This window comes from Mesocricetus auratus, unplaced genomic scaffold (assembly GCF_017639785.1).
Source record: "Mesocricetus auratus isolate SY011 unplaced genomic scaffold, BCM_Maur_2.0 Super-Scaffold_100026, whole genome shotgun sequence".
NCBI lineage: Eukaryota > Metazoa > Chordata > Mammalia > Rodentia > Cricetidae > Mesocricetus > Mesocricetus auratus.
Window position 1 is genome coordinate 7,252,336 of NW_024429207.1, and position 24,061 is coordinate 7,276,396.

The window sequence follows — 24,061 nt, forward strand, 5'->3', positions numbered from 1 at the left end:
GAATAAGACAAGGCTGTCCACTCTCCACATCTCTCCAGTATTGTACTTGATGTTCTAGCTAGAGCAATTAGACAAGAAAAGGAGATCAAGGGGATACAAATTGGAAAAGAAGAAGTCAAACTTGTACTATTTGCAGATGATATGATAGTTTGCATAAGTGACCCAAAATTTCTACCTGGTAATTCCGACAGCTGATAAATACCTTCAGCAAAGTGACAGGATACAAGATTAACTTAAAAGAATCAGTAGCCCTACTACATACAGATGACAAATGGGCTGACAAAGAAATCAGAGAAACATCACCCTTTACAATTGCCACAAACAATATAAAATACCTTGGTGTGGGGATCACAGACCCTGGCCGGAAACCCACCCCTCCATCGCCCTGTGAGTAGGCAGCTATAAGACAATGTTTACTGAAAACATGTTTACTGAAAACAATTCAGTACCATAAAGCTCTTGGTAGGGCTCTGATAAGGGCTTGCTCACTGAAACACCATGACTTTGATCCCCACTACAGCTAGATGCTTCTTCCTGCTCCCTGCTGTTTCTCCCCGATTCTGGTGCCGGAGATTTTTTAACGACCAGCCAGGAGGGTGAGAAGTCTGTGAGAGCTGTGAGAGGTGTGTGAGAGCTGGGTTGGAGAATTGTGTGTGTATGGATGGCAGAAGTCTTTAAAAAGGGAAGCGTTTTTTCTTGGGGAGTTCTCCTAAGCCGACTTGGGGAGCATAAAGTTTTCTTAAAGCAACCAACCACCTTTCTCTGTGTCATCTATCCCGACCACCTTGCTACATTCTTGGATGCAGGCTGCTCAGCAGGTGCAACACCTTGGAGTAATGCTATCCAAACAAGTTAAATACCTGTAATAACAAGAACTTTGAGTCTTTAAAAATGATACCAGAAAATGGAAAGATAAACGTTGTAAAAATACCAATCTTGCCAAAAGCAATCTACATATTCAATGTTATCCCCATCAGAATCCAAGCATAATTCTTCACAGACCTTGAAAGAACAATACCTAACTTTATATGAAAAAACAAAAGACCCAGGATAGCAAAAACAACCCTGTACAGTAAAAGAACATCACGAGTCATCACCATCCCTGACTTCAACCTCTGTTATAGAGCTATAGTCCTGAAACAGATTGGTACTGGCACAAAAATAGACAGGTAGACTAATGGAATCGAAATGAAAACCCTGATATGAACCCGCATGCCTATGGACACCTGATTTTTGATAAAGAAGCTAAAACTATACAATGGAAAAAAGAAAGCATCTTCAACAAATGGTACTGGTATAACTGGATACTGGTGTGTAGGAGACTGCAGATAAATCAATATCTATCGCCATGCACAAAACTTAAGCCCAAATGGATCAAAGACCTCAACATAAATACAGTCACACTGAACCTCTTAGAAGAGAAAATCAGAGGTACCTTTGAAGGAATTGGTACAGGAGAGTGCTTCCTGAACATAACACCAGTAGCACAGTCACTGAGATTGACAATTAATAAATGGGACCTTGTGAAACTGAGAAACTTCTGTAAGGCAAAGGACACAGTTATCAAGACAAATGGCAGCCCACAGAATGGGAAAAGATATTCACTAATTCCACATCTTAAAGATGGTTGATTTCCAAAATATATGAAGAACTCAAGAAGCTAGTCACCAAAACACTAAATAATCAAAATAAAAAGTGGGGTACAGAACTAAATAGAGAATTCTCAATAGAGGAATCCAAAATGGCTGAAAGACACTTAAGAAAATACTCAACATCCTTAGCCATCAGGGAAATGCAAATCAAAACAACTCTGAGATACCATCTTGCTCCTGTCAGAATGGCTAGAATCAAAAACACCAGTGACAGTTTATGCTGGAGAGGATGTGGAGAGAAGGGAACACTCCTCCGCTGTTGGTGGGATGCAAACTCATATACCACTTTGGAAATCAGTATGGAGATTCCTCAGGAAAATCAGAATCAGTCTACCACAAGATCCAGCAATCCCACTCTTAGGCATATACCCAAAGGATGCACATTCATACAACAAGGATGTCTGTTCCACTATGTTCATAGCAGCATCATTTGTTATAGCCAGAACCTGGAAGCAATCCAGATGCCCCTCAACTGAAGAATGGATAGAGAAAATGTTGTACATTTACACAATGGAGTACTACTCAGCAGAAAACACAAACAAAAACAAAAACAGTGGAATCTTTAAATTCACAACCAAATGGATGGAACTAGAATAAACCATCCTCAGTGAGGTATCCCAGTCACAAAAAGACAAACATGGTATGTACTCACTCATATATGGGGATTAAACATAGAGCAAAGGATTACCACCCTACAATCCACACTGCCCGAGAAGCTAGGACACAGAGAGGACCATAAGAGAAACATACATGATCCCCCAGAGAAGGGGAAATGGACAAGATCTCCTGAGCTAATGGGGAGCTCTGAAGGAGAGAAGAGGGAGTCAGGAGAAAGAGAAGGGGAGAAGAGGAGGGGAGAGCAGGAAGTTTGAGTCAGGGGAAGAATAGAGGAGAGCAAGAAAAAAGATACCATAATAAGTGAACCATTATAGGTTTAAAGAGAAATCTGGCACTAGGGAAATGTCCAGAGAAGTACAAGGATGACCCCAACTAACAATCTAAGCAATAGTGGAGAGGCTGCCTTAAATGCCCTTCCCGATAATGTGATTGATGACTACCTTATATGCCCTCCTAGAATCTTCATCCAGTAGCTGCTGGAAGCAGAGGCAGACACCAACAGCTAAACTCTGAGTTGAACTCCTGGAATCCATTTGCAGAGATGGAGGAGTGATGAGCAAAAGGGTCAAGACCAGGCTGGAGAAACCCACAGAAACAGCTGACCTGAACAAGGGGGAGTTCATGGACCTAAGACTGATAGCTGGGAAACCAGCATAGGACTGATCCACGCCATCTGAACATGGGTGTCAGTTAGGAGGCCTGGGCAATCTATGGAGCTTCTGGTAATGGATCAGTATTTATCCGTAGTGTACAATTAGACTTTGGGAGCCTATTCCACATAGAGGATTACTCTCTCAGTCTAGACACACAGGGGAGGGCTTAGGTCCTACTCAAAATGATATGACTTTGAAGATCCTCCATGGAAGGCCTCACTCTCCATGGGGAGCAGAAAGGGGATGGGATAGGGGGCCAGTCGGGTGCAGTGGAGGAGGGGAGTGAGAAGGAACTAGGATTGACATGTAAAACAAGCTTGTTTCTAATATTGGAAAAAAGAAAAAGAAAAAAACACAGTGAGAAGCCACCGAGGAGTAAGAGCAGAACAATGGTCTGGTCTCAGTTGCATTTTGGAAAGCCTCTTGCTGGAAGGTCCTTGGGAAATGTGTAAACAGGCCATTGCATGATGGTAAAGGAAAGTCCCTGGGAGTGTTGGGGACAAGACACCTGTAGGGCTTACTGATTGTCATTTTTTGTTATTGTTATTTTTATGAAACCATAAGTGTGCTCTGAGAAGTATGTGGTACATTTGAATGATACAGATGGATAGAGATGGGTTTTTCACTCTTTCTAGATTGTGATTGACATGGGGGCTTCCATTCTAACACAGCTAGAAGATGGTAAGATGATGTAAACTCTTTCTGCCTTGTTTGGTCCATCAATTTGTGACCTGCTTTCAAGACCATCCAAAGCTCACCTTCTGCAGAAGGTATGTCTCCTCAAGTTCATGGGGTGTTTATTTAATGGTTTGCCACCCAGTCATTGGATATCTAGAAACAGGAAAAAAGCCAAACTTTTAAAGTTATCCAGACCTTTAAAAAACAATACATATTTTTGTTCAATAGAAAGAACCACTGTAGCGTTTTCTAAAAAAGTAGATATGCTTTGCAGGAAGACATGGAGGAGTGGATATCCACACCGAGAAGGAGGTTGTGCAACTTTCTCACCACTGTACATAACAATGACCTAAAAGTAAATTTTAGTCCTAAATGTCAGAGTTAAAACTAAACACTCATGGAAGAATTCAAGGAGGAAATCTCCATAGTCTTAGATTGAGCAAAACCTTCTCAGGTGTGACACAGAAAAAACACAACTGACTAAAGCTGAATTTCGTCAAATGCTTAAAATATGTGTGCTGCAAGGGATGCCATTAAAGAAGTGTGTGTGTGTGTGTGAAAAATATAAAAACACGGGATTATAAATGTTATCTGATAGGAAATTAGTTATACTTGCAGCACAATACAAAAGAGATGATTCAATGGAAAAATGGACACAAGATTTGAGTAGACATTTTTTCTAATGGGCACACAAAAAATACTATGTTGCATCATGTGGGAGGCACAAATATAAGAACAGTGAGATGGCTCACTTATTTGGATGTCTATAACCCCAAAAGACTGTAACAAGTGCCAGCAGGGAGCAGAGAAAGCCATAGATGATTGGTAGGAATGTGAAATGGAGAAGTCAATTCAGAAAACAATGTTCCTCAGAAGTTTAACATAATGTCACCACATATAACATTAGGTATATTCCTGAGGTAATGAAAATATGGGAATACAAAACACAACAGAGCAGTGTTGTTTGTGTCTAAACAGTGAGGAAAAAATAATTTGCTGGTCAATGGATACATAAATAAATAAAGCTGTACCTACCCATACAATGGGATATTATTTCAAATAATTCAACCCACAACATTTAAAACATTATGTTTAGTGAAAGAAGCTAGCCAAAAAAAGTTTGTTTATAAAATATCCAAATTGACAAAGCTGTAGACACAGAAATTAGTTTAGTGTTTGACAGTATGTTGGTTGGTTTTGTGTCAGCTTGACTCAAGACAGAGTCATTTTGGAAGAGGGATTTCAATTGAGATAATGCCTTGATTGGCCTGTAGGAAGTCTGTTGCGCGTTTTCTTGATTAATGAGTGACGTTGCCACTGCCCACTGTAATGTTGCCACCCTTGGACAGGTGGTTCTGCCGCCCCCCAGTCTTCTGCTTTAGTTTCTGCCTCCAGCTCTCCTTCCCCCAGCGATGGGCTCTTAGCTGAAAGTATAAAACTAAATAAACCCTTTCCTCCTCACATTGCTTTCGCTCAAGGTGTCTTGTCACAACAGAAGCCTTAACCAAGGCAGAAAGTGGATGCTAACTGCTAATGGGTGTGGAGCTATGGCGACAAAACTGATCGCACACCCCTGTGAGCACCTGAAGAACTACTGAGTTAATTGTACTTCCGACAGATGAGTGGTGTGGTGAGTGAATGCAGTCTTGATGAAGATACCCTATCTTTAAACGTTACTATTCTGTGGAAAGGAGTGGGCTCACAAGTCCCCACCCCCTGCTGAGGAGCTTGGCTTCTAGGGGCAGGAGGGTCATTTTTCTTCAAAGGCATGATCCCTGGGGATGGGTCAGCCATACTCCGGTGGATGGCCCACACCTGTGAGTATATGGGCAGCACAATTGGAGGCAGGGCAGGTGGTGTAAATCTGGAGGGGTTGAGTCAGGCAGTGGTTAGGATTAAGGTACATTGTTTGCATATATGAAACTATCAAAGAATTAATAAAATACTACATTTAAAAAGAAAAACTAATATGCTGAATGAATTTTAAAATGAGTCCCCTACCTGCGGTGCCCGCGCCACAAGCTAGTCCAGGGTATCAGGGAAAGAAAGACCAGATGTCCAGCTGTTTGTACTAAGAAGTGTCTTTATTTTGCAAGTGCTAAGAGGTCTCTCTCTTGTAGGAGGGAGCAGTCTTATATATAGTCTTACAACGCAGTAGAAGAACCCCAGGTGGAAGAGAGCAGGTTTTCCTCGTGCTAGATGTTGATGTCAGTGGGGCAATGCGGGGGCAGTAAGCCAGGACTAGAAAACAGGATGCACCTGTGGCTATCAGCTGACAAACAACTCAGAGACCCTGTGGGGGCTAGGCCCCAACACCTACCCACTTCTCTCCTTCCCTTCTGTGATGGTTTGAAATAAAATGGCCCCCAAAGGGCATGGCTCTATTAGGAGGTGTGGTCTCATTGGAGGAAGTGTGTCACTGTGGGGGTGTACTTTGAGGTCTTTTTCTCAAGCTTCACTCAGTGTGATTGTCAGCTGACTTCCTGTTGCCTGCAAGATGTTTCACTCTTAGCTCCATCACCATGTCTGCCTGCATGATGCCATGCTCCCCACCATGAAACCTCTGAAACTGTAAGCAAGTCCTCTCAATTAAATGCTTTTCTTTGTAAGAGATGTTGTGGTCATGGTGTCTCTTCACAGCGATAAAACCCCTAGGACATTCCCACCCTCGTTTTGTTTTTTCCTCTCTCTCTCTCTCTTTCTCTCTCTCTCTCTCTCTCTTCCCTTCTTTCTTCCTTCTTTCCTTCCTTCCTTCCCTTCCATCTAAATTATGAACCCGTGATAGAATACATTTAGTTCGTGAATTATGTCAACTGGGAAATAAGAAAAAATAGCAAGCCAAATGTAGAAAATTCACTTAATTGGAGCAACCACAGACAAGAAAGACAGAATATGAGGAGTTTAAGTTTTCCTCTGGCATTTATTCTTTTTGTTTCATCCAAAATATAAACATTTAAGACACTGTACTAGGTACTATTTTATGATTTCCAAGCAGCACATATTCTCCTTAGTGTAAACCAAGTTTCAAATACTTAATAACTAGTGGGCATTGGTTATGCCCTCCGTTCAATAGCGAATAATTTATAGTAGCTGACTTTGGTCCATCACAAGTTGCTTAAAAAGGTAAAATACAAATCACACTTGGAAATCTCTTGACATTTACACAAACTCGAAACAGAAGACTCTACAAAAGAGCTGTGTGTGTTGAAGCATGTCCAAGTTGGTTTGATAGCACCATTGGGATTCCTAGAACCACAAGTAAGGGTGTGCAGCAGCTGACTTTGCTATTATTCTTTTCTCCTCGAGCACTATCAGACCTGGCCACCTCCTTGTTTGGGAGGGATGGAAGCTTGACCCAGATGGGTTTGGTCAGTGGCCAGTGTCAGTTAATGATCCCTGGAGAAACTGGCTAATTATGAAATAGCTCTCTAGGGATTCAGATATCCCAGGAGTGAATCAAAACCCATGTCTCCTTGGAGTGAGCCCAAACTTTCATTATTATGACTTACAAGAGTTGTCTGAGGCCCTATCCCTGCAACTATGGAAGGGTTTGTAAGGTGCTCCTGTGGCTGAACTCTGAGCCAATATGGATTTCTAGAGTCTCTTTAAAAGTGAAGAGAATTGACCCTTTATAATTTAAGACTCTTCTAGGCTTTCGAGAATTCCCTGGACCTATTTTACTTTATGGTTAGGCCTTTAGAACTTAATTAAATTGGATTCTGGAGATGAGGCACATGGGCAGAGAAAGTAGCCCTTAGTCTCATCTTTAATTTGAAGAACGTCCCTTTCATTTTTCCGTGGTAGGTCTACTCAGTTATCTCCCTCCTGGGCTTAGCTCTAAAGTCTCAGAAAACTTCAGGAGGAAGGATGTGTGTGCATATTCCCAGAACATCTTACTTTTATAGAACACATCATATTTAGAGAAAGCAAAGTCTACAGCCATAGCACCATGAACATACTATATCTCATCGTGTCTCAGAGGCTAGAGAGGGTTAATAGTGGGTGGGAGATTTTAACTGGGGAAGATAATTAGGCTTCAAGGCAAAAGTAAACGGAGGGAAATTTCAGCCAACTAATTATTGTCATCAGAATATATGCATTAGTTTATTACTGACCTCTACTTATGATTCCTTTGGTATCTTATTCTCATTCTTTCATTCAAGATTACTTATGAAGAAATCATACTTTATCATACAGAGCTCTGAAATTTTGTTATATAACTTAAGGGTTTTTAAGGATGAGTGAAGGAGAGGAGAGAATAGACCAAGAAAGAAAAAAGGCAATATTGTGTACATTCTTATTATCCCCTCTTGATTTTAATGATTCACTTTTAATTTAATCACTTGAATGTCTCTCAGAAATCCTTCTTCTGTAAAGGAAGTCAAGCCAGCTTCCTGGAATTCAACAAAACACCATTCTTTAGGGGAAAAGAAAACTTTGAACAATAGTTGTCTGTTTCCACAGCTCGTATCAGTGTTCTGAAAGTACTAATTTGCTTTCAACCACACAACAAAAGCTGATTCTCCTCCTTTCCAGTTGATTCCATGGTTTGTTGGAGCTTTAAAAACACATTACATAAATCCTTAGAAATCTTTTGTGAGGGTAAACACGCCATTTTCAAGCAGTGATCTTTTGCTCTCTTGACTCAAGACACTGTAGCGACTCCATCTTTACCAAACCTGGGTGCTGTAGGGAGTCTTTTTTTCTTTTTTTCCCCTAAGGCAAGCACCATACAAAGGCTTCCTCCTTCCGAGATCTGATGTTGTCTTTCCCCAACACAGTGTCACTTTTAGTGACTCATTTAGTGCCTTCTCATTTTGAATACAAAGCAACAAGATTCATAAGCTCCTCAACTTATGATGGGGTTGCACCCCAATAAGCCCATCATAAATTTGAAATATTATTTAGTCAAAATGAATTTAATACACCACTCTACAGATCTTCAGAGTTTAGCAACACATGGTGCTCTAGGATGTTGTGTGTTTACACCCAGGATCCTGTGGTTGCTTGGGAGCTGTGGCTTGCTGCTGCTTCTGGCCACCCTCGGGAGACAGTGGCACATTGCATAATACTAGGCTGATAAAATGTTCAAGTTCAAAATTAAAAATGCATTCTATTGAATGTGTCTTGCTCCCTCACCATAAAAAAATACAATCAGCTCTTTTTATAGTCTTCTTGCAGATTCCTGAAATATGAAACTTGTGTTTGATATATCACTATTCCTAGGTAAGTTAAGATTTCTTTTGCTCTCTTTTCCTTCTTTTCTTTCCTTTCCTTTTCTTTTCTTTGTGAGACAGAAGGTTTCACTGTGTAGTCCTTTCTGTTGTAGAACTCACTATGTATACCAGACTGGCCTCGAACTCATAGACATTTGCCTGCCTCTGTCTCCGGAATGCTGGGATGAAAGGCGTGCACCACCACTACTCAGCGGAGTTAATTAAGATTTCTAATGTTCTTATTATTATTGCTGAGATATCTCTTCCTTTATAAGCCTATACTGACATATCTGGTATTTACCTGCTTTGTGCCTTGACTCAAGAGCTAAAGAATGGCAGTGTCTGAAGGAAGTAATTGGTCATAGGCAGATGAATCTGATAGGCAGATGATCGGTATGGTATACATTAGTGTTCAGGGCCTGTGGTCCACAAGGCTTTATACCATGAGAGATTGTGTATTAAGTCTCACAGAACCCTGCAATGTAATAGTCAATGAAATTGAGAAGCTATTGTATGCTCAGATTTTGAGAGAGGAAATCATGGCTTCTGCCAGTTCTATGAGTTGTCTAGTTGTTTTTGATCCCTTAATTGGTTAACTGGCGATCTCTACTGGCCTGTGTGCTTTCTGAGACTGTGTCATGATACACGCCATGCACCAGGGCAGAAACAGATGGCATGTGTTGTTTCCTGTAGCTTGACCCTCTCTTTCCGGAATAGAATAAACTAAAGAATTGTGGCTGCAGATCCCAAGCATGAGCCCTTGAATGTGGACAGGACACAGAGGGACTGATTGACAGGGCAAGGCAGGATAAGAGGGTCCCAGGAAGACTACAGGGTATCCATGTAATGTTTGGCTGATGCTGGGCCAGACCACTGCTCACACCGTTCATCTTCAGCGAGCATATGCGAAGACAGGAGAAAACTGTGTAGTGATGGGAATGAAATGATAAAAATGTCAAACTTTTAAAGAGTTTAAGAATTTCTTTTTTGAAAAAGAAGGGACTTTTGTGTATATAATCATTCAAGAATAATATATTTACAAATTTAATGACCTTGATTGTGTTAATAAAGCTATTATTCATAAAGAAAATGAAAACCGCCCCATGCTGGAGGCCGGCCTTGCTACAACAGTGTTTTGGAATGAGCATTATGTCAAACTACGCAGAGTGTAAGAGGAGAATCAAGACCAGTGCGTAGCAGTTGAGCGGGACAGATGGAGCCGAGCTGGTCTGACCCTTCAGCATGCATTCCACCCTGGACCAGGACCCGTTGTTGGGCAGTGGGGTGATGCCAGCAACTTTGCACATAATGTTGTAGACGTCCACAGATCTGATTGGAGCAGCTCTGAAGTTGGACTTGAAATCTAAAAGGCAAAAACAGACAAGCATATGATCACGCTTGGTCACTCAAAAAAGGAAGGTTATCTCAAAGATGGAGAAATTCTGCTCAGGCCCAGGGAAAGTCAGCTCCACCAATGCCTGTGGCTAAGTGATTTTAAATGAGGAAGCATATCTGGATGGTTATAGGATGTGAAGGAGCAAAGCTTCTGTTGTGGAATATTTGTTTACACTGTAAAGATGTGTCTCTGCCTAAGGTGACTTCCGATTGGTTTAGTAAGGAGCTAAATGGCCAATAGCTAAGCAGGGAGGATAGATGGAATTTCTGGGGAGAGAAGAGGAGGAGGAGCCAAGGAGTGCAGGAGATGACATCGAGATACAGAACGAGATGGACACAGACTGGGAGAGTGACAAAAGCCATGTGGTAGAACATAGAATAATAAAAAAATATGGGTTAGTTTAAGCTATAAGAGTGGGACAAACCTAAGCTAAGGTTGAGCTTTCATAATTAATAAGTCTCTGTGTCATTATTGGGAGCTGCTGGCCCAAAGAAAGATCCATCTGTATCCTATGGGACACAGAGACTTCAAAAGACAAGTTAGCAGACAGACTTCTTTATGCATAAGCTTGCTATGCTTCTGTTACAATGCAGCTTCCCTGCAGAGGGAGGCAGGCCAGCTAAGCTGTTCCATTTCTTTAGAGCACTGGGGAGCCAGGGGAGCCAAGGTAGATAAACTATTTTGCTGGGCTCTTTGAAAACGTCATGGATATCTTCTAGAACTTCTCACTAACCAGGGCTGATACCTTGGGTGCTGTCCATAACACTCACAACAACTTGAGAATGTCTCTCCCTTCTTGCCATACCAAAGTCACAGTTGTGTATGGCCCACGAAGCTGTACAGTCTCCTGGAGACTGATAGCTCACCAGCTGTGGCAGTATTGTTCTCAATATTTTTAGAGGATTAACTGAACATCACTTGTGGCCTTCCGGAAACAAATGACATGATTTATCCATAGGGAAAATGAGCAAACTGGTATTGGAGTTGAGATTTCAGGAAGACTTTAAGTGACCTTGTGCCTCTACTCAAAAATCCTGTACCAGCAGAGGGCATTAAACGTAGGTGTGTAAAGCAGGAGCTAGTCATGCACAGCATTATTCTCCAGGTGGCCCTCTAAGCAATAGGCCCAGTGTGCCTGTTACGTCCCTCTGGGACAGACAATGAATACGGAGCCCTTTTCCTTTAGACCCCTGGTTCTCACCAGTTCCTCACGTTATGGGGACCCCCGACCATGAAATTACTTTTGTTGCTACTTCATAACTGTAATTTTGCTGCTGTTATAAATTGTAATGGAACTATCTGTGTTTTCCTGTGGTCTTAGGAGATCCTTGTGGAGGGGTCATTTGACCCTCAAAAGGGCCACGGCCCATAGGTTGAGAACCACTGCTTTAAACAGTGGCAATCTCAACACAACATAAACAAGCAACTTTGCTTTTAGGCCCAAAACAATATATCTAACAAAATATCCTAAGCTATGTTAAGACTGACTTTAGGGTTGAGTTTTGATCCAACAACAGAGGCCTGTGATTTTAATATTCATCTTAGATTTTTAAAGGAGAGAAAGGGGACTTGAGGGGTGTCAAGTGGGGCTTTCTATCTCAGAAAAGAATCATTTCACTTGTTCTGCTAAGATGACCAGATATACTTAAGTTTAAAAGACACAAACAACATCTCAGAAATGGATATGGAAGTACTTTACTGACACCAATTCTGTCCCTGGAATTGTAATTATGAGATAAGGTTATAGACAGAAGCTTCTGGCACCCAGTGTATGAGATCTACAGCAACTTTTCAAGAAATGGATTTTATTAATTTTGGAAAATTAAAGAGTGAATTCAGTGCGAAGAGGCACCGGCATCCTACAGGGCATGGGAAATGGCACCTAAATCATAACGCCAGACACAACAACCATTATCATTAATAAATAAGTATGTTAATAGGCAGCAAGACAAAATTTGGGGTTGAAAATATTCACCATATAAATGGCTTAGAGGGTTTATTTTCTTGTGAGGAAGGGAGAATAAGGGTCCGAATTGCTTCAAAGTAAAAACTAGTTTTAAAAATCATGGCAGCACGGGAAAATACAAAAGAGGCCTTTCTCAATGTCAAGGCAAAATGTGTAATTGTACGAGGATGGTGGTGACACAGTACCGTCACATGAACCCACCGCAACCTCAGGGATCAATGGAAAGGCTGTCCAAGGATTATGAAAGCAACACTCCTCTCTCCTGCGGACTGGCCATGTGACCTGGGTGTGAGGGTCACACTGCTTATCACATGAAGCCAAATCATCATTGGTGTCGGGGGGGGTGGCAAGGCATCCTCTGACTTTTCAAAAATCCATGTTTCAAAGACAGAAAAAAACAGTAGAGATGAAATTCTGACTAAAGTCCTAGAGGATGATCGTATTTAAAATATGACTGAAAAAACAAAATTGTTTTCAATGCCTTACGCCTGTTCAGAAGGAGCACACAGCTTTCTGTTCTCAAGGCACCGAATTTTGAGCTCAAGCCAAAGACATGTAAACTTTTAGAAAATTCCCCGGTAGATGAACAGCACCTAGTCTAATTTGGAAGGCTTCCATGAAGTTCCACTAGCTCAAGATGACATTTTGAACCTAGGTTTGAATCTAAGTTATTCCCACAAGCTTAAACATAGGCATTACATTTGGGTATGAAAATTTATCGACTGAAAGAGAATGCCCTGCATGTTCATGCTGTGCCCAGCCACCTTTGGCTGTAGCTCTGAGACAGGCCTGCTGGCTTATGACCATTCACTGCTCACTGATTCTTGCTCTCACCGTGCCATCCTGAATAGAGGATCATGTGGTTGAAATTAGAAACTGGCACTAGCCACAGAATGGTGGTTGGTTGTTTTCCTTTCTCTCTTCTGGGCCCGACTTGGTGACTTGGAAGGCTGGTACCTGGGCAGTCGCGATGATGCCCAGCCTCCTCCCTAAGCAAGGAGCACAGTGAATCAGGAGGTACCTTCCTATGCAAGTGCAGCTAGATAGCTATTAAAGGGCTTGCTCTTATATTTTCTTCTGAGTAAACAGTCAGTGTGTAAAGCCGTTTAATCTTTCATGAGAATTGGAGCAGGAATGCGATGGTTTGTGAGAGGCTCTCAAGGAAACATTTTGCAATCAGCCAAGTCCATTTTCATCAGGGGTTGTCTTTTTGTCTGTAAATACTGGGGGGCTTCCTATCTGAATGGAGCTGATGACAGAGCTTTCTGTTAATGGACAAAACATCTCTGGTCAATTTAGCTCCAAGTTGGCGCAGTGCTGGGTATTTCATCTAGAACTTTTGATGCAGGGCTTGTGCTTTCAGAAACACATGAGACTTGCTGTTTATATACAGTCCAACAGACAACTGTTCAGCGTTCTTTACCTTACTACCCTTTCCTGGGTAAGAAAGCACTGATATTTTCGACTGAAAATCCTGATGATTGACTGACATTCTCCCAAATGAAGTCCATGACCTTTGAACGTCTTCTTTCCGATTTACAACAGACCTCGACATAGTTTCAAAAGCTCCATTCTTAGTTCCTCCTGCACTGAGGCTCTGTGAGTCCTGGGCTTGCCCAACGGGGAGCTCTCCTAATTTTCACTGGCCAATGGCAATGCACCCAGACATCCTCTGGTCTCCTGGACCTGTGTTGGGAACTCAGCCAGCAGTCTATAAATGTTTGTTGTTACTGATTCCAATACTGACTTTGGGATTTGAGAATCACATGTGGGGTCCCATGGGGGTCACCAATGGTTTTTCCAAGTTCAGGCTCTTAGCAGCTCTTTTGTGGTAAGTGAAGTAAATGAAGACAGACAAAATAAGAAGAGAGAATTGACATGGCTGGTGTCGCTACTCGGATGGGCAGAGCAGAGCTCACATACAATAGGAAATGAAAGAGTGGGCTTCCTTGAGTTGATCAACATGCAGAAATATGCCTTGGGAATGCAGAAGTCAGGGGAGAATGCTTAATAAAGGAGCTGGTCACCTGATGCCTAATAGCTGTTGGAGTGATTACTCCCATCTCCCTCACCCCTTGATGTCTTTCTTTGATGACATGTTTCTATCAAAGTGTTTGTTAGAATACTCGGTAAAGTTTTCCAGTGTGCAGATTCATAATGCTCTCTCAATTAAGTCAATGACCAAAGAGACTCTTTTCATTTGTCTTTTCTTCCAGACCTTGGGAATATATCTGATCAAGGAAAGATCAGCAAAATTTTACTTTCATACAAATAAATCTCGTCATTCTGGCTCATTCTCAAAGTCAATCTCAAGGTCATTTCTGAGCCTGCCTGCCCTGGAATACATCCTAGTTTCTAGTTGGACTCTAAATGGACCCCACAGGGCTGGATATTCTAGACAAAGCAGGGCTACTTAAGAGTCAGAGTCCAGGAAGCAATGGTGTCAACCCAGAGACCCACAGCTGTCAGCAAACTGGGGTTTGATAAGCTTTCCTGGACATCAGATAGCTGTGAAAAAAACGTCTTGATGAATTAAGTAAAAAATGAATCACAGACATGTGGAATACATTTTCGGCACTATACTCAGGATTTAAAATTTACAAGGAAAAGTATTTGGTCACAATTGCCAAACCAAAGAAGCATCTGAAAGGAAGCCAGCCAAAGATGTTTCACGGAGAGCGGCTGGATTTGCTTAGCTTGGCTCATAAAGAGGGTCCATAAAAGAAACTGTTCCAGCTATGTACGAGTGTGGTTAGTCCCTATTAGTGCTGCTTCCTTGGAATGCTGCCCACCAGTGTTCAGTCACCTCCTTGCCTACCAGGTCCGAAGGCCAGGAAGATGCCTCTCATGTCCATGAGTTCGTTGTCATATCCATGCCAACCTCGCTGCCAGCCTTCCCGCTTGCCAGTGTTGTTCATCCAAAATGGAAGCGTCTCTCGATTCTGCAATCAAGAAGGGCAATGGTTTTATATCGCCCCTAGGCAATCACAACCAGCGGGCACACTGACTGCAGTGTGGAGATTTACTCATCAGTGTGGCTGAGACTGGGGGTCGCTCAGCTTCAGCCAGACCGCTTCCGACCTCAGGTAGCTCCGACCCTTGGCAGCAGCCTCCTACATCCCTGAACACCTCTGGTTTAGGGGCTGTTTTCTTACCCGGAGATGAATCACATCGTGTAATAAGGCTTGGACCCACGAGACACAGCATGTTAGAGATAGGGGTGTTAAAACGTGTCCACGGTATAAAAGCTGATTCACTCTTTATCCCAGATTCCTGCCACAGAGCTCCTAAAAGCCTTGGAATTTCCCGGGTGACAAGAAGGGCTTTTGTTATCCCTGATGAGCCTGTCCCTCCCCTACCAGAGTCTATTCAGAAATGACCACTAGATTGGGGGACTAGATAGGCTCACCCAGGAAAGAAGCCTCCTGATTAGAAGGTTTTAGCATTTGTTCCTGTTGCCCAACCACTGGAGAGAGTGAGGTTGCTGGCTTTTGAATCCTGTCATGTAACCAATACAATATCTCATCCCCACAACACAATTCCCCAGCTACAACCCTGCCAAGCATGGTTCAGACACCTTCCAAGGAATTAAAGCTCTGTGCCCCTCACCTCCCATCCACATTGGTCTACATGGTTGTTTCTAGTTGTGTCCTTCATAACAAAATTGTAGGCGCAAGTATAGCACTTCCCTGAGTCCTAGGATCCATTCTACTGAGCTGAAGGCAGAGGGTGAGAACCCCAGCCAAATCAGGCATAAGTGTCGGTAGCCTGGGGACCCAGAGCTTGCATCTGCAAGTGAGTGGAGTCTTGCAGGACTGAACCCCTTAGCCTATGGCTGCTCTAACTCCAGGCATTAGTGTGGGGGTAAAATTGTTGTTCGGGTACCGAGATACTGAAGGTTGTTAGAAAATACGATGTGTATAGAGTCAACTCATTTTGTAGCAAAGCAATCAGAGCCTCAAGGGTCCACTTAGCCCCTCCCAGTGCCCCTCCCACAACACACTCCAGGGCATTCTTCTTCCAGCCCCCCTCTTGAGACAACGCTGTACTCATTCTCCCCTGCTCCCTGTATTTGAAGATGGCTCCCAAAGTCCTCCTGTGTCTTCATTTCCTTCAACTCCTCTCCACCCAGGGAAGAGCATCAGGGAAGCCATTTCCCTGTCGTTTTCTAGACTACATTTCCTTGGGCTGCCGGGGTTCAGTTGTGGTGAAAACGAGCTTAACGCTTTCGTGGGTCCTGAAGAGCCCACAGCAGGCCAAACACAGCCCTGGCCATTTGTTGTAGACAGACCCTGTGCTTTTGACAGTCTGATCACCTTCCTGATGAGAATTCACCGCCGCAAGTGTTTCAAACGTGGAGTAGAATTAAATGGCACAATCGCCGGTCATTTCTAGGTTGAGGTCCAAAGCTACTATTGGTATCAGGTATTTATAGGTCCATGGCTGAGCCTGAAGTTTGCAATCATCACAACATCCTACTCTGGACAACCCTACCTTTTATCGTTCATAATTAAAAGCTCTACAGCACAGGGAGGTTAAGTGAAAGTCTCCGTGTCACACAGCTAATAAGAGGCAGTGCCGTGCCAGAACTGGAACTCAGGTCTGCTTGTCAGTCATCAGACAAATTCTACCATCCCGAAGCCACAGTGCTCCTGGTGAAACTGGACCTCGAAGAGTCTTTCCATGTCCTGAGTCCTTACCCGTCTTGTGGGGTAGAGAGAGGAGAGTTTGCACTTGGTTCGGCCATGAAGCTGAAACTAGGTTCCCACTCTCCAGTTCTCTGATCCCAAGCAGAAGTTACGTTACTCCTCTGAACTTCACTTTCCCCATTGAATGTAGGAATACTCAACACTCACCTTGTGGAGTTTGGGAGGCAGGGATGACTATGTGTTAAATACTTGGCACACAGTAGGTGCTCACAAAATGGCTGGCCTGGTCACCAGATGCCACTAGCTGTGGAGTGAGGCACTCGGGCTGTGGGGTTGCAGACTCCTCTGCTTCCTCAGCCATAACACATTGCATAGCCATCCAGTCACACCCCATAAATCGCTCCTGAGCTTGTCTGCTCTCTGAAGGGTGAGTTTTCATTGACTCTCCGTTTCCTGGCTTTCCGTCGTGTCTCGCCCCTCCCCCCTCCAGCTGTAGCTTGTATGTTTTCCACGGACACAGTATTACTGCATTGCTGACTTCTCATGCTGCCTTTTGTTTTTCGTGTGTCAGCTGGCTGCAGTGAGGCTCTCAACACATTCCAGTCTAGCTTCATCAGCTAACTGACTCTGTTGCTTTTCCCGCTTCCTGTCTTCAAGGCAGTGAAGCTGGAAGCCCTAAGTGGAACAATTTGATTCCTCAAATCTCACTGCAGATGAACCCTGTAGTATGTCTGCTCCCCACAGTCAAGGGGAATGAAACGCTATAATCTACAAGGCTACCATTTCTTATTGCACAAATAAATACAATGGTATTCTCAGCCCTGAAGGTGATTGGGGAATTGCCCAATCAAAGATAAATCAATACTGTTTATTAAAGTGGCAAGTTGTCCCAGAGAGTCAAAATCCCTAAAAGCTATTTTTTATAGATATAAGTAATAATGAGCTGGCCATGTTAGGAGGGACTAATTCTTTTACAGTGAGTTGGTGGACCAGGTGATATGTAAACACACTTTTAGTTTAAGATTATGCTTTTGGCATCTTCCTATTGTACCAGCATCCTCTTCTTGTCACACACGTGTGGAGCTATACAGTATGAAGGCTATGCCACAGCTCTTTGAGATCAGAATGGGAAATTCTAGCTTTGGGGTCTTCCGGCTGCTGGTTGAGAAGCTGACCCTATCCGGACCCCTACCATGGACTGCCACACAGTGCCACCTTGTGACAAGCTGGGGAGGTAACCGGACCAGTTAGATCTGGCCAAAGGTGAAAAACATGTGAACGTGTGTGTGGTGTGTGTGTGTGTGTGTGTGTGTGTGTGTGTGTGTGTGTGTGTGTGTAGAGAGAGAGAGAGAGAGAAGACAGGAGAAGGAGACAGGGTTGCAATGAGGAGGTGGCAAGGAGAAGCCTATGATGAGAAGCAGATAACCTACAGCTCCTCCTCCATGGCAGGACCTGGGGGACACTGCTGGTGTGAGGCTTGACCCTAAGGATGAGAAGAGAAGGACTTTTACACTGCTCGTCTCATATGGGACAAGACCAGAAGAGAGAGACAGCCAGAGTGCACAGTCACAGGGCTTTCTACTCTCACCTAGGGACGTGCCAGCCCAGGAAGGTCACCAGCTGTCCCAGTTAGCTGCCATGGGGACTCGAGAGAGTCAAGACTTCAGTTTTAAAACTGGACCAGGCCAAGGCAAACCAGGGCAAGTTGATGGCTCTTCATTAGCACTATGTGTAGAATTCAATGATCTTCACACCTTATGACCTTTCCAGCTCTTCTGGTACCTCCCACGGCCCTGCCATGCACGTGGGTTGATGCAGCGGACAGGAAGGCTGCCAGGTGTCCGTCCCATCATGCACTATTCAACACTCTGATCATTTCCAATGGGAAGGAACTAGATATTGACAGCACCGGACAATGGAACCCTGGGAAAAATGGCTGAAGGCTTTGGATTTGGATTCGACTTCTTCCATGGGTGCCTGTGCTCCGTTTCCAGCCCACCACCATGACGTCCATGATGTACCCCCACTTTCATTTGGGGTGCCAGAGGAAAAACGGTAAGAGTTGCAGTTTCCAGATCAGAGCTCTGTTTCAACCATCCTTGGCGTTAATAAGGAAAAGTGACGTTCACGTCACAGTCAGCAGGTGAGGTTCGTTCAGGCCTTGCTGGGGATTGTTGCTTTACATTCCACCATCCGGGACTCCTTGTGTTAATCTGCAGTGAACTAAGAGTGCCTAGAGGAGTCAGGTTGGGAGTGAGGGTGGAGGGGACAGGATGGGAAAAGGAGGAAGCAGCCTGAGCAGCGTGGATGCATTGTTTCCTGTGTGCACACAGACAGGGTCCTTGCTCTGTTGGGCTCATTTTACTCACCTACCATTGTGTGTTTGGAGTACATTAGGACGTCTGAATCTTACATTTGCTCCCATTTCCCCTGACAGATTGCTGAGTCTCAGGGAAACGTACCCCCGAGGAGACAGGGAGGCAGTGCGTGACATCTGGCCTCTGTGTCCCTCCTTGAGCCACAGAATGACTTCTGGAGATGTGGACATGCGACCGGAATGAATGCTCTCCCTGGACAGAGGGCCTGTCACGGGACCTCACTGTGCCCTCCTCTTGGTTGATGCCTGCTTTGTCTTTTTTCCCATGGAGGCCACAGCTGTGGTGGCTGACTTTAGAAGTAAACACCCACTGTTCATGCTGGTGGCTCAGAAGCCAGGCTGGGCGTAGACTACTCTGAGCATGTCCTACAGCCCACTCTTGGATGCCTGTATTCTGTAGGTCCAGGTGTGTCAGAGCTTGACCTCCACCCCATTGGAGCATGGAAACCCCAGGAAGCCATCTACCCAGTACCATTAAATAGTAATTCATCATTTACTGAAGATAGGCTTTGTTTTTATTGACTAATATCTCAAGGTCAGATCATGTGTTTTCCATGTGGCTCTGGGTACAGCTTGAGAAGCCCTTCCCAGAAAGGCCACAAAGCTTCAGGGATGGCGTAATCAAGCATACAATCAGCTTTGAGCCAATGGACTATCCGGGCAGTCAGCTTTCTCTGACTGGGCTCTGTTCTTGTAAGCAGGTGTCTGAGGAGCACTGGTTGTTATGTGTTAACCGTCTTCCCTCTTCTGCCACTGCTGTTATTTGGATTTGGATCTGGACTATCCCCAAAGGCCTGAAGTGTTAAAACGTTGATCTCCAGCCATGGTACCAAAGGCAAGTGACAGAACCTTTAAGAGGTGGGCTCTAGGGGGAGGGAGTTGCATCACTGGAAGATTGACTTTGAAGGTGATACTTGGACCTTGTCCCTTTCCCTCTCTCTTTGTTTCACAAGGACCAAAAGGTGGACGGGCCTCCTCTGCCATGTGCTCCCACCACAGTGTGAGGTGTTGGCCCCAAGCAGGACCAATGAGTCAAGTAAATCTTTTTGTCTTTTCTAGAGGATTAACTCAGCTATTTTTGTCACAGTAACAGAAAGCAGACTAGCAAAACCACTGAGTATATAAATCTTTTTCTCCTTAAGTTATTTTCTTTTAATCTTGGTGCGGGGAGAGGGTGGGGAGAGTTTGTTATAGAAATCCAATTAAAATTAATAAAATGTGAAGCCTGCTTAAGGTGCATTAGAAAGCTAATAACAAATCAACACACTATCTTTTCGTAGGTCATGCTTTTCACGGGTGTGTCCCTCTTCCAAAAAGAGAGGGACACTAGAGTTACACAGCGTAACTCAGAATGAGAAGGAGGAGCGACAACGTCCCACTCGTGGGAGGCGCTGCTGAAAACACCTGTGAGCTGAGAGCCGGTCTTGGATCTGTGCTGGCTTGAGAAGGAGTTGTGCTTTCTCCTGATCATCGCATGTCTGTAGTCGCAGCATTCTTCCCGGAGGGAAGGGTAGGGTGTGTAAGACTCAAGACTCTACCTCCAGGTACATGGCTAAGAAGCTCAGAGAGCTGGAGGATTCACTAAAGCTTACAGAAGCGGGTGATGGCTGCTGGGCCAGGGGAGGTCGCTGAGGTAGGGGAGCAACACAGCTGTCTGCGGGTCATCCACAGAGCTCCATGGATGCATTGTCTATGAGTTGTTACTCAAACTGGGGTAGGCTTTCCAGGCATACGGCTTCCGGGAGTCACCTGGACTGTCTAGCGGGTGACAGATGCTCCTGTCAGTACCACCAGGAACCTCACTGATTCATGGAATGATTGCTTTGGTCTGCTATTAGTGCCATGTCTGAGATGAAGAGACTTTGTATCTGAGAGAAGGCCACACGGGCCCATTGGCTTAGCTTTTTTAAAAAGTGTTAGGCAGGGTGTCTTCCCATTTCAGGTCCCTAGGAGCCCCTGGGAAGCAGTGGTCTTAAACTTGTGTATGTGTTCACCACACGCCACTCCCAAAGAGATATCCTAACAGTTACTCTGTTTCTATCTTAGCAGGACTTAATTACTCAGCGTTGGTCCTCTGACTTGACCTTGGAGAGTCTCCTTCCACCTATAGCTTAATCCGTGGCCTCGAGAATGGTAGACAGCATAGTCAGCAAGGGTCAAGAGAAGCCGGGGTAGAGTGAAGTGTTGGACAGATCACTCAGAGGGCCAGGGATTCATCTTTCTCTTTTCTGGGATGACATTTGTTGAATCGTTTTGAGGAGAGTTGGGGGAGGCATGCACTCCCAGACAGCTTCCATATGTGACCCCAGTCACTGCGGAGAGCAAGCTGTTGTAGCATTCATTCTACATCTGACTTCCTGGAGCTCAATTAGTTGAGCCTGGACAATACCACTCTAGCTGCCATAACCACTCAGAACCCACGCTTCCCAGATTGTCTTGATTTCCCCCAAATATTTTGGACCTAGGCCTAACTGCCATTCAGCCACAGGCTTTAGAATTGAGCCTGGTGTGTCATACCCTTTACTAGTTTTCAAAGCAAGTCTTTCCTCTGTAGATAAATATTGGCCTCCTGTAGATGCCTGGGTCCGTGTGTCCCCACTTGTTTAACTGACACAGGGGCCGGGATGATGAACATAAAGTGACATGCTTCACAGTCCCTTTCCAGTCTCTTGCTCCAGCTTGCTTTTATTCAGCTCAGTAGACACTTTCCAGGACAGGTCGCAGAAATTGGCCCTTGAAAGCTGGCTGGGGACTGGGTGAGTTGACATGTCCTGTTCATTCTGGGCTCACTAAAGCTAGATTTGGCACTCATAGTTTCAACACCTTCCCAGTTGAGATCTTTTCTAGAGCTCTTAAGAGTTAGATGAAGTCTTGACATAGCTCTCCTTTCCTTGGTAATTGTTTACCAACCTATGAAGTGAATAGTCTTGGAGTAAGCGGTCAATGCAGCAGTCTAGGTATTTATTAGTCTGTCCAATCCACTCACAAATACTGTGACTCTACTACACTTAGTATTCACTCTTCCTGGGCAGAGGCCAACCTCAAAAGACCTTATCAAAGACCTGTCTCTAGGAATCTCCACTCCAGACCAGGCAGTCAAGAAGCAGGTGAATTGGTACCCAGCAGAAGGATTTGAAGTCCCAAGAAAGTCTCAAATGATGATTATTAGGACCTTGTAAACTGATGGAGAGAGAGGCTTCAGTTGGGCTTTCAAGGACAGGAAGGACCTTGAGAGAGTTAGGACAACCCAGGGATCCTGTTGACTACTTATGGGGCTGATTGAAGGAAGGTCCTAGGAGGGGCTTAATTCAAGATAGTTGTTGTCACTGTTGTTGACTGAAAATTTTAAAATGAGAAGTTCTTGATATATTGACAATGTGAAAAATTTTAAATGACTCAGTGTCCACGGATGTATTTTTGGAGGTTCACTTTGCTTTTTAATGACCCCTGCATGACAAAGCAAGATTAGTGTCACGGTTTCTTCTCACACTTGGTATTGCTATTTAAAGGTTTATGAGACGTGCTCACCATTTCTGCATCTGCAAGAAAATGAATGGAACTGGAAATCATGTTTAGTGAAATAAACCAGCTGTAGAAAGGCAAACAGTGTTTTCTCTCATGTGCAGAACCTAGATTTAAAATGTGGTGTGTGTGTGTGTGTGTAAGTTTTTGTGATAGAGTTAATTTTAAATGTTTACTTACAACAGGATTTCCTTTGTTGTGAAACTACTCACGAATGAAAACTTGGTTTTATTTTTGTGTCTTCCTTCCTTCCTTCCTTCCTTCCTTCCTTCCTTCCCTCCTTTCCTTTCCTTTGCTACAGTACTAGGGATTCAATTAGATGTTAGCTTTACCACTGAGCTAGCGGTACTCCCAAGCCTCCTTTTCATCATTACTCTTTTTATTTGGAAGTCAGGGTCTTCCTCTCTGTAGCCTAGGGAAGCTTGCAATCCTCCTGCCTCCATGCATTAGCCCCTCCCCCTCCCCCCACCACATAGCTGGATTACAAGCCTACTCTACCATGATGGACCAAGACTTGATCCTGTAACTCTCCTTTTTGCATGAACTGTGGGTATAGCCCATTCCTTCAGACTCGAGAACCCTGTTTTATGCCCAACAACACTGTGCTTGGTTTCAGCTCAAGGTGGATTCTGGCTGCTTTCGCCCCCAACACCTTCTATCTCCTTCCCATCCTGGCTTCTTTCCTTTTTTTTTTAACTTTTTGTTCTACGTTTATTAATTTATTTATTTATCATCTATCTATCTTTATTTATTTATTTATGGTTTTTCAAGACAGGATTTCTCTGTGTAACATCCCTGGCTGTCCTGAACTCACTGTGGACCACAGAGTCTGGAGTTCTGGAATTAAAGGCATGTGCCACCACGCTCAGCTCCTGCTTTACCTACCTTTAATACCTCAAGTCTTCCTCTTGAAGTTTTCTTTTTTCCCCTCCCTTCCTCCTTCCCTCCTTTCCTTTCTTTCTCCCCTGTCTTTCTTTCTTTCCAGACAGGATGCCATGCATCTGAGGCAGGCCTGGAGCTTCCTACGTGGTCAAGGATGACCTTGAACTTCCGTCCATGCCCCCCTCCCCCCCCCCCCGTTTCCACCTCCGTGTGCTAGGATTGCTGGTGTTTACCACAAAGGCCAGTTTATGTGGTGTTGGGGATGGAACCCAGGGCTTGCATGATAGGGCAAGCAGTCTACAAGCTGAGCTACACCCTCAGCCCTAATTATATATTTTAAAAAATTGTTCATGTAGTTGTCCATGGTGTGGATTCCTTTTTTTTTTAGATGGGGTTTTCTTTGTTCTTAAGCCCACATCATGAAATACCTGGGCATCCTTGCTAACTGGCTG

At 44.0% G+C, this 24,061-nt stretch overlaps 1 protein-coding gene and 1 long non-coding RNA gene across 5 annotated transcripts in view; one reads left to right on the plus strand and one right to left on the minus strand.

The window, feature by feature from the left end:
• Window positions 1-6,501: 6,501 nt before the first annotated feature.
• Enpp6 (ectonucleotide pyrophosphatase/phosphodiesterase 6) overlaps window positions 6,502-24,061 on the minus strand; it is a 119,651-nt gene continuing 102,091 nt past the window's right edge. For 2 of the 4 annotated variants that reach the window (XM_040731828.1, XM_013110698.3), the window contains exons 7-8: window positions 14,986-15,121; window positions 6,502-10,180 (exon numbers count right to left, since the gene is read on the minus strand). In XM_040731828.1, the coding sequence (XP_040587762.1) occupies window positions 9,975-10,180; window positions 14,986-15,121 (342 nt within the window). In that variant the 3' untranslated portion in view covers window positions 6,502-9,974. The remainder of the gene's footprint in view (window positions 10,181-14,985; window positions 15,122-24,061) is intronic. The other 2 variants (XM_005066676.4, XM_021225207.2) reach the window with 2 other exon arrangements.
• On the plus strand, window positions 20,061-22,809 carry LOC121134130. The gene is made up of 2 exons (XR_005871165.1): window positions 20,061-20,241; window positions 20,486-22,809. It is a non-coding gene; the product is annotated as an uncharacterized LOC121134130 (long non-coding RNA).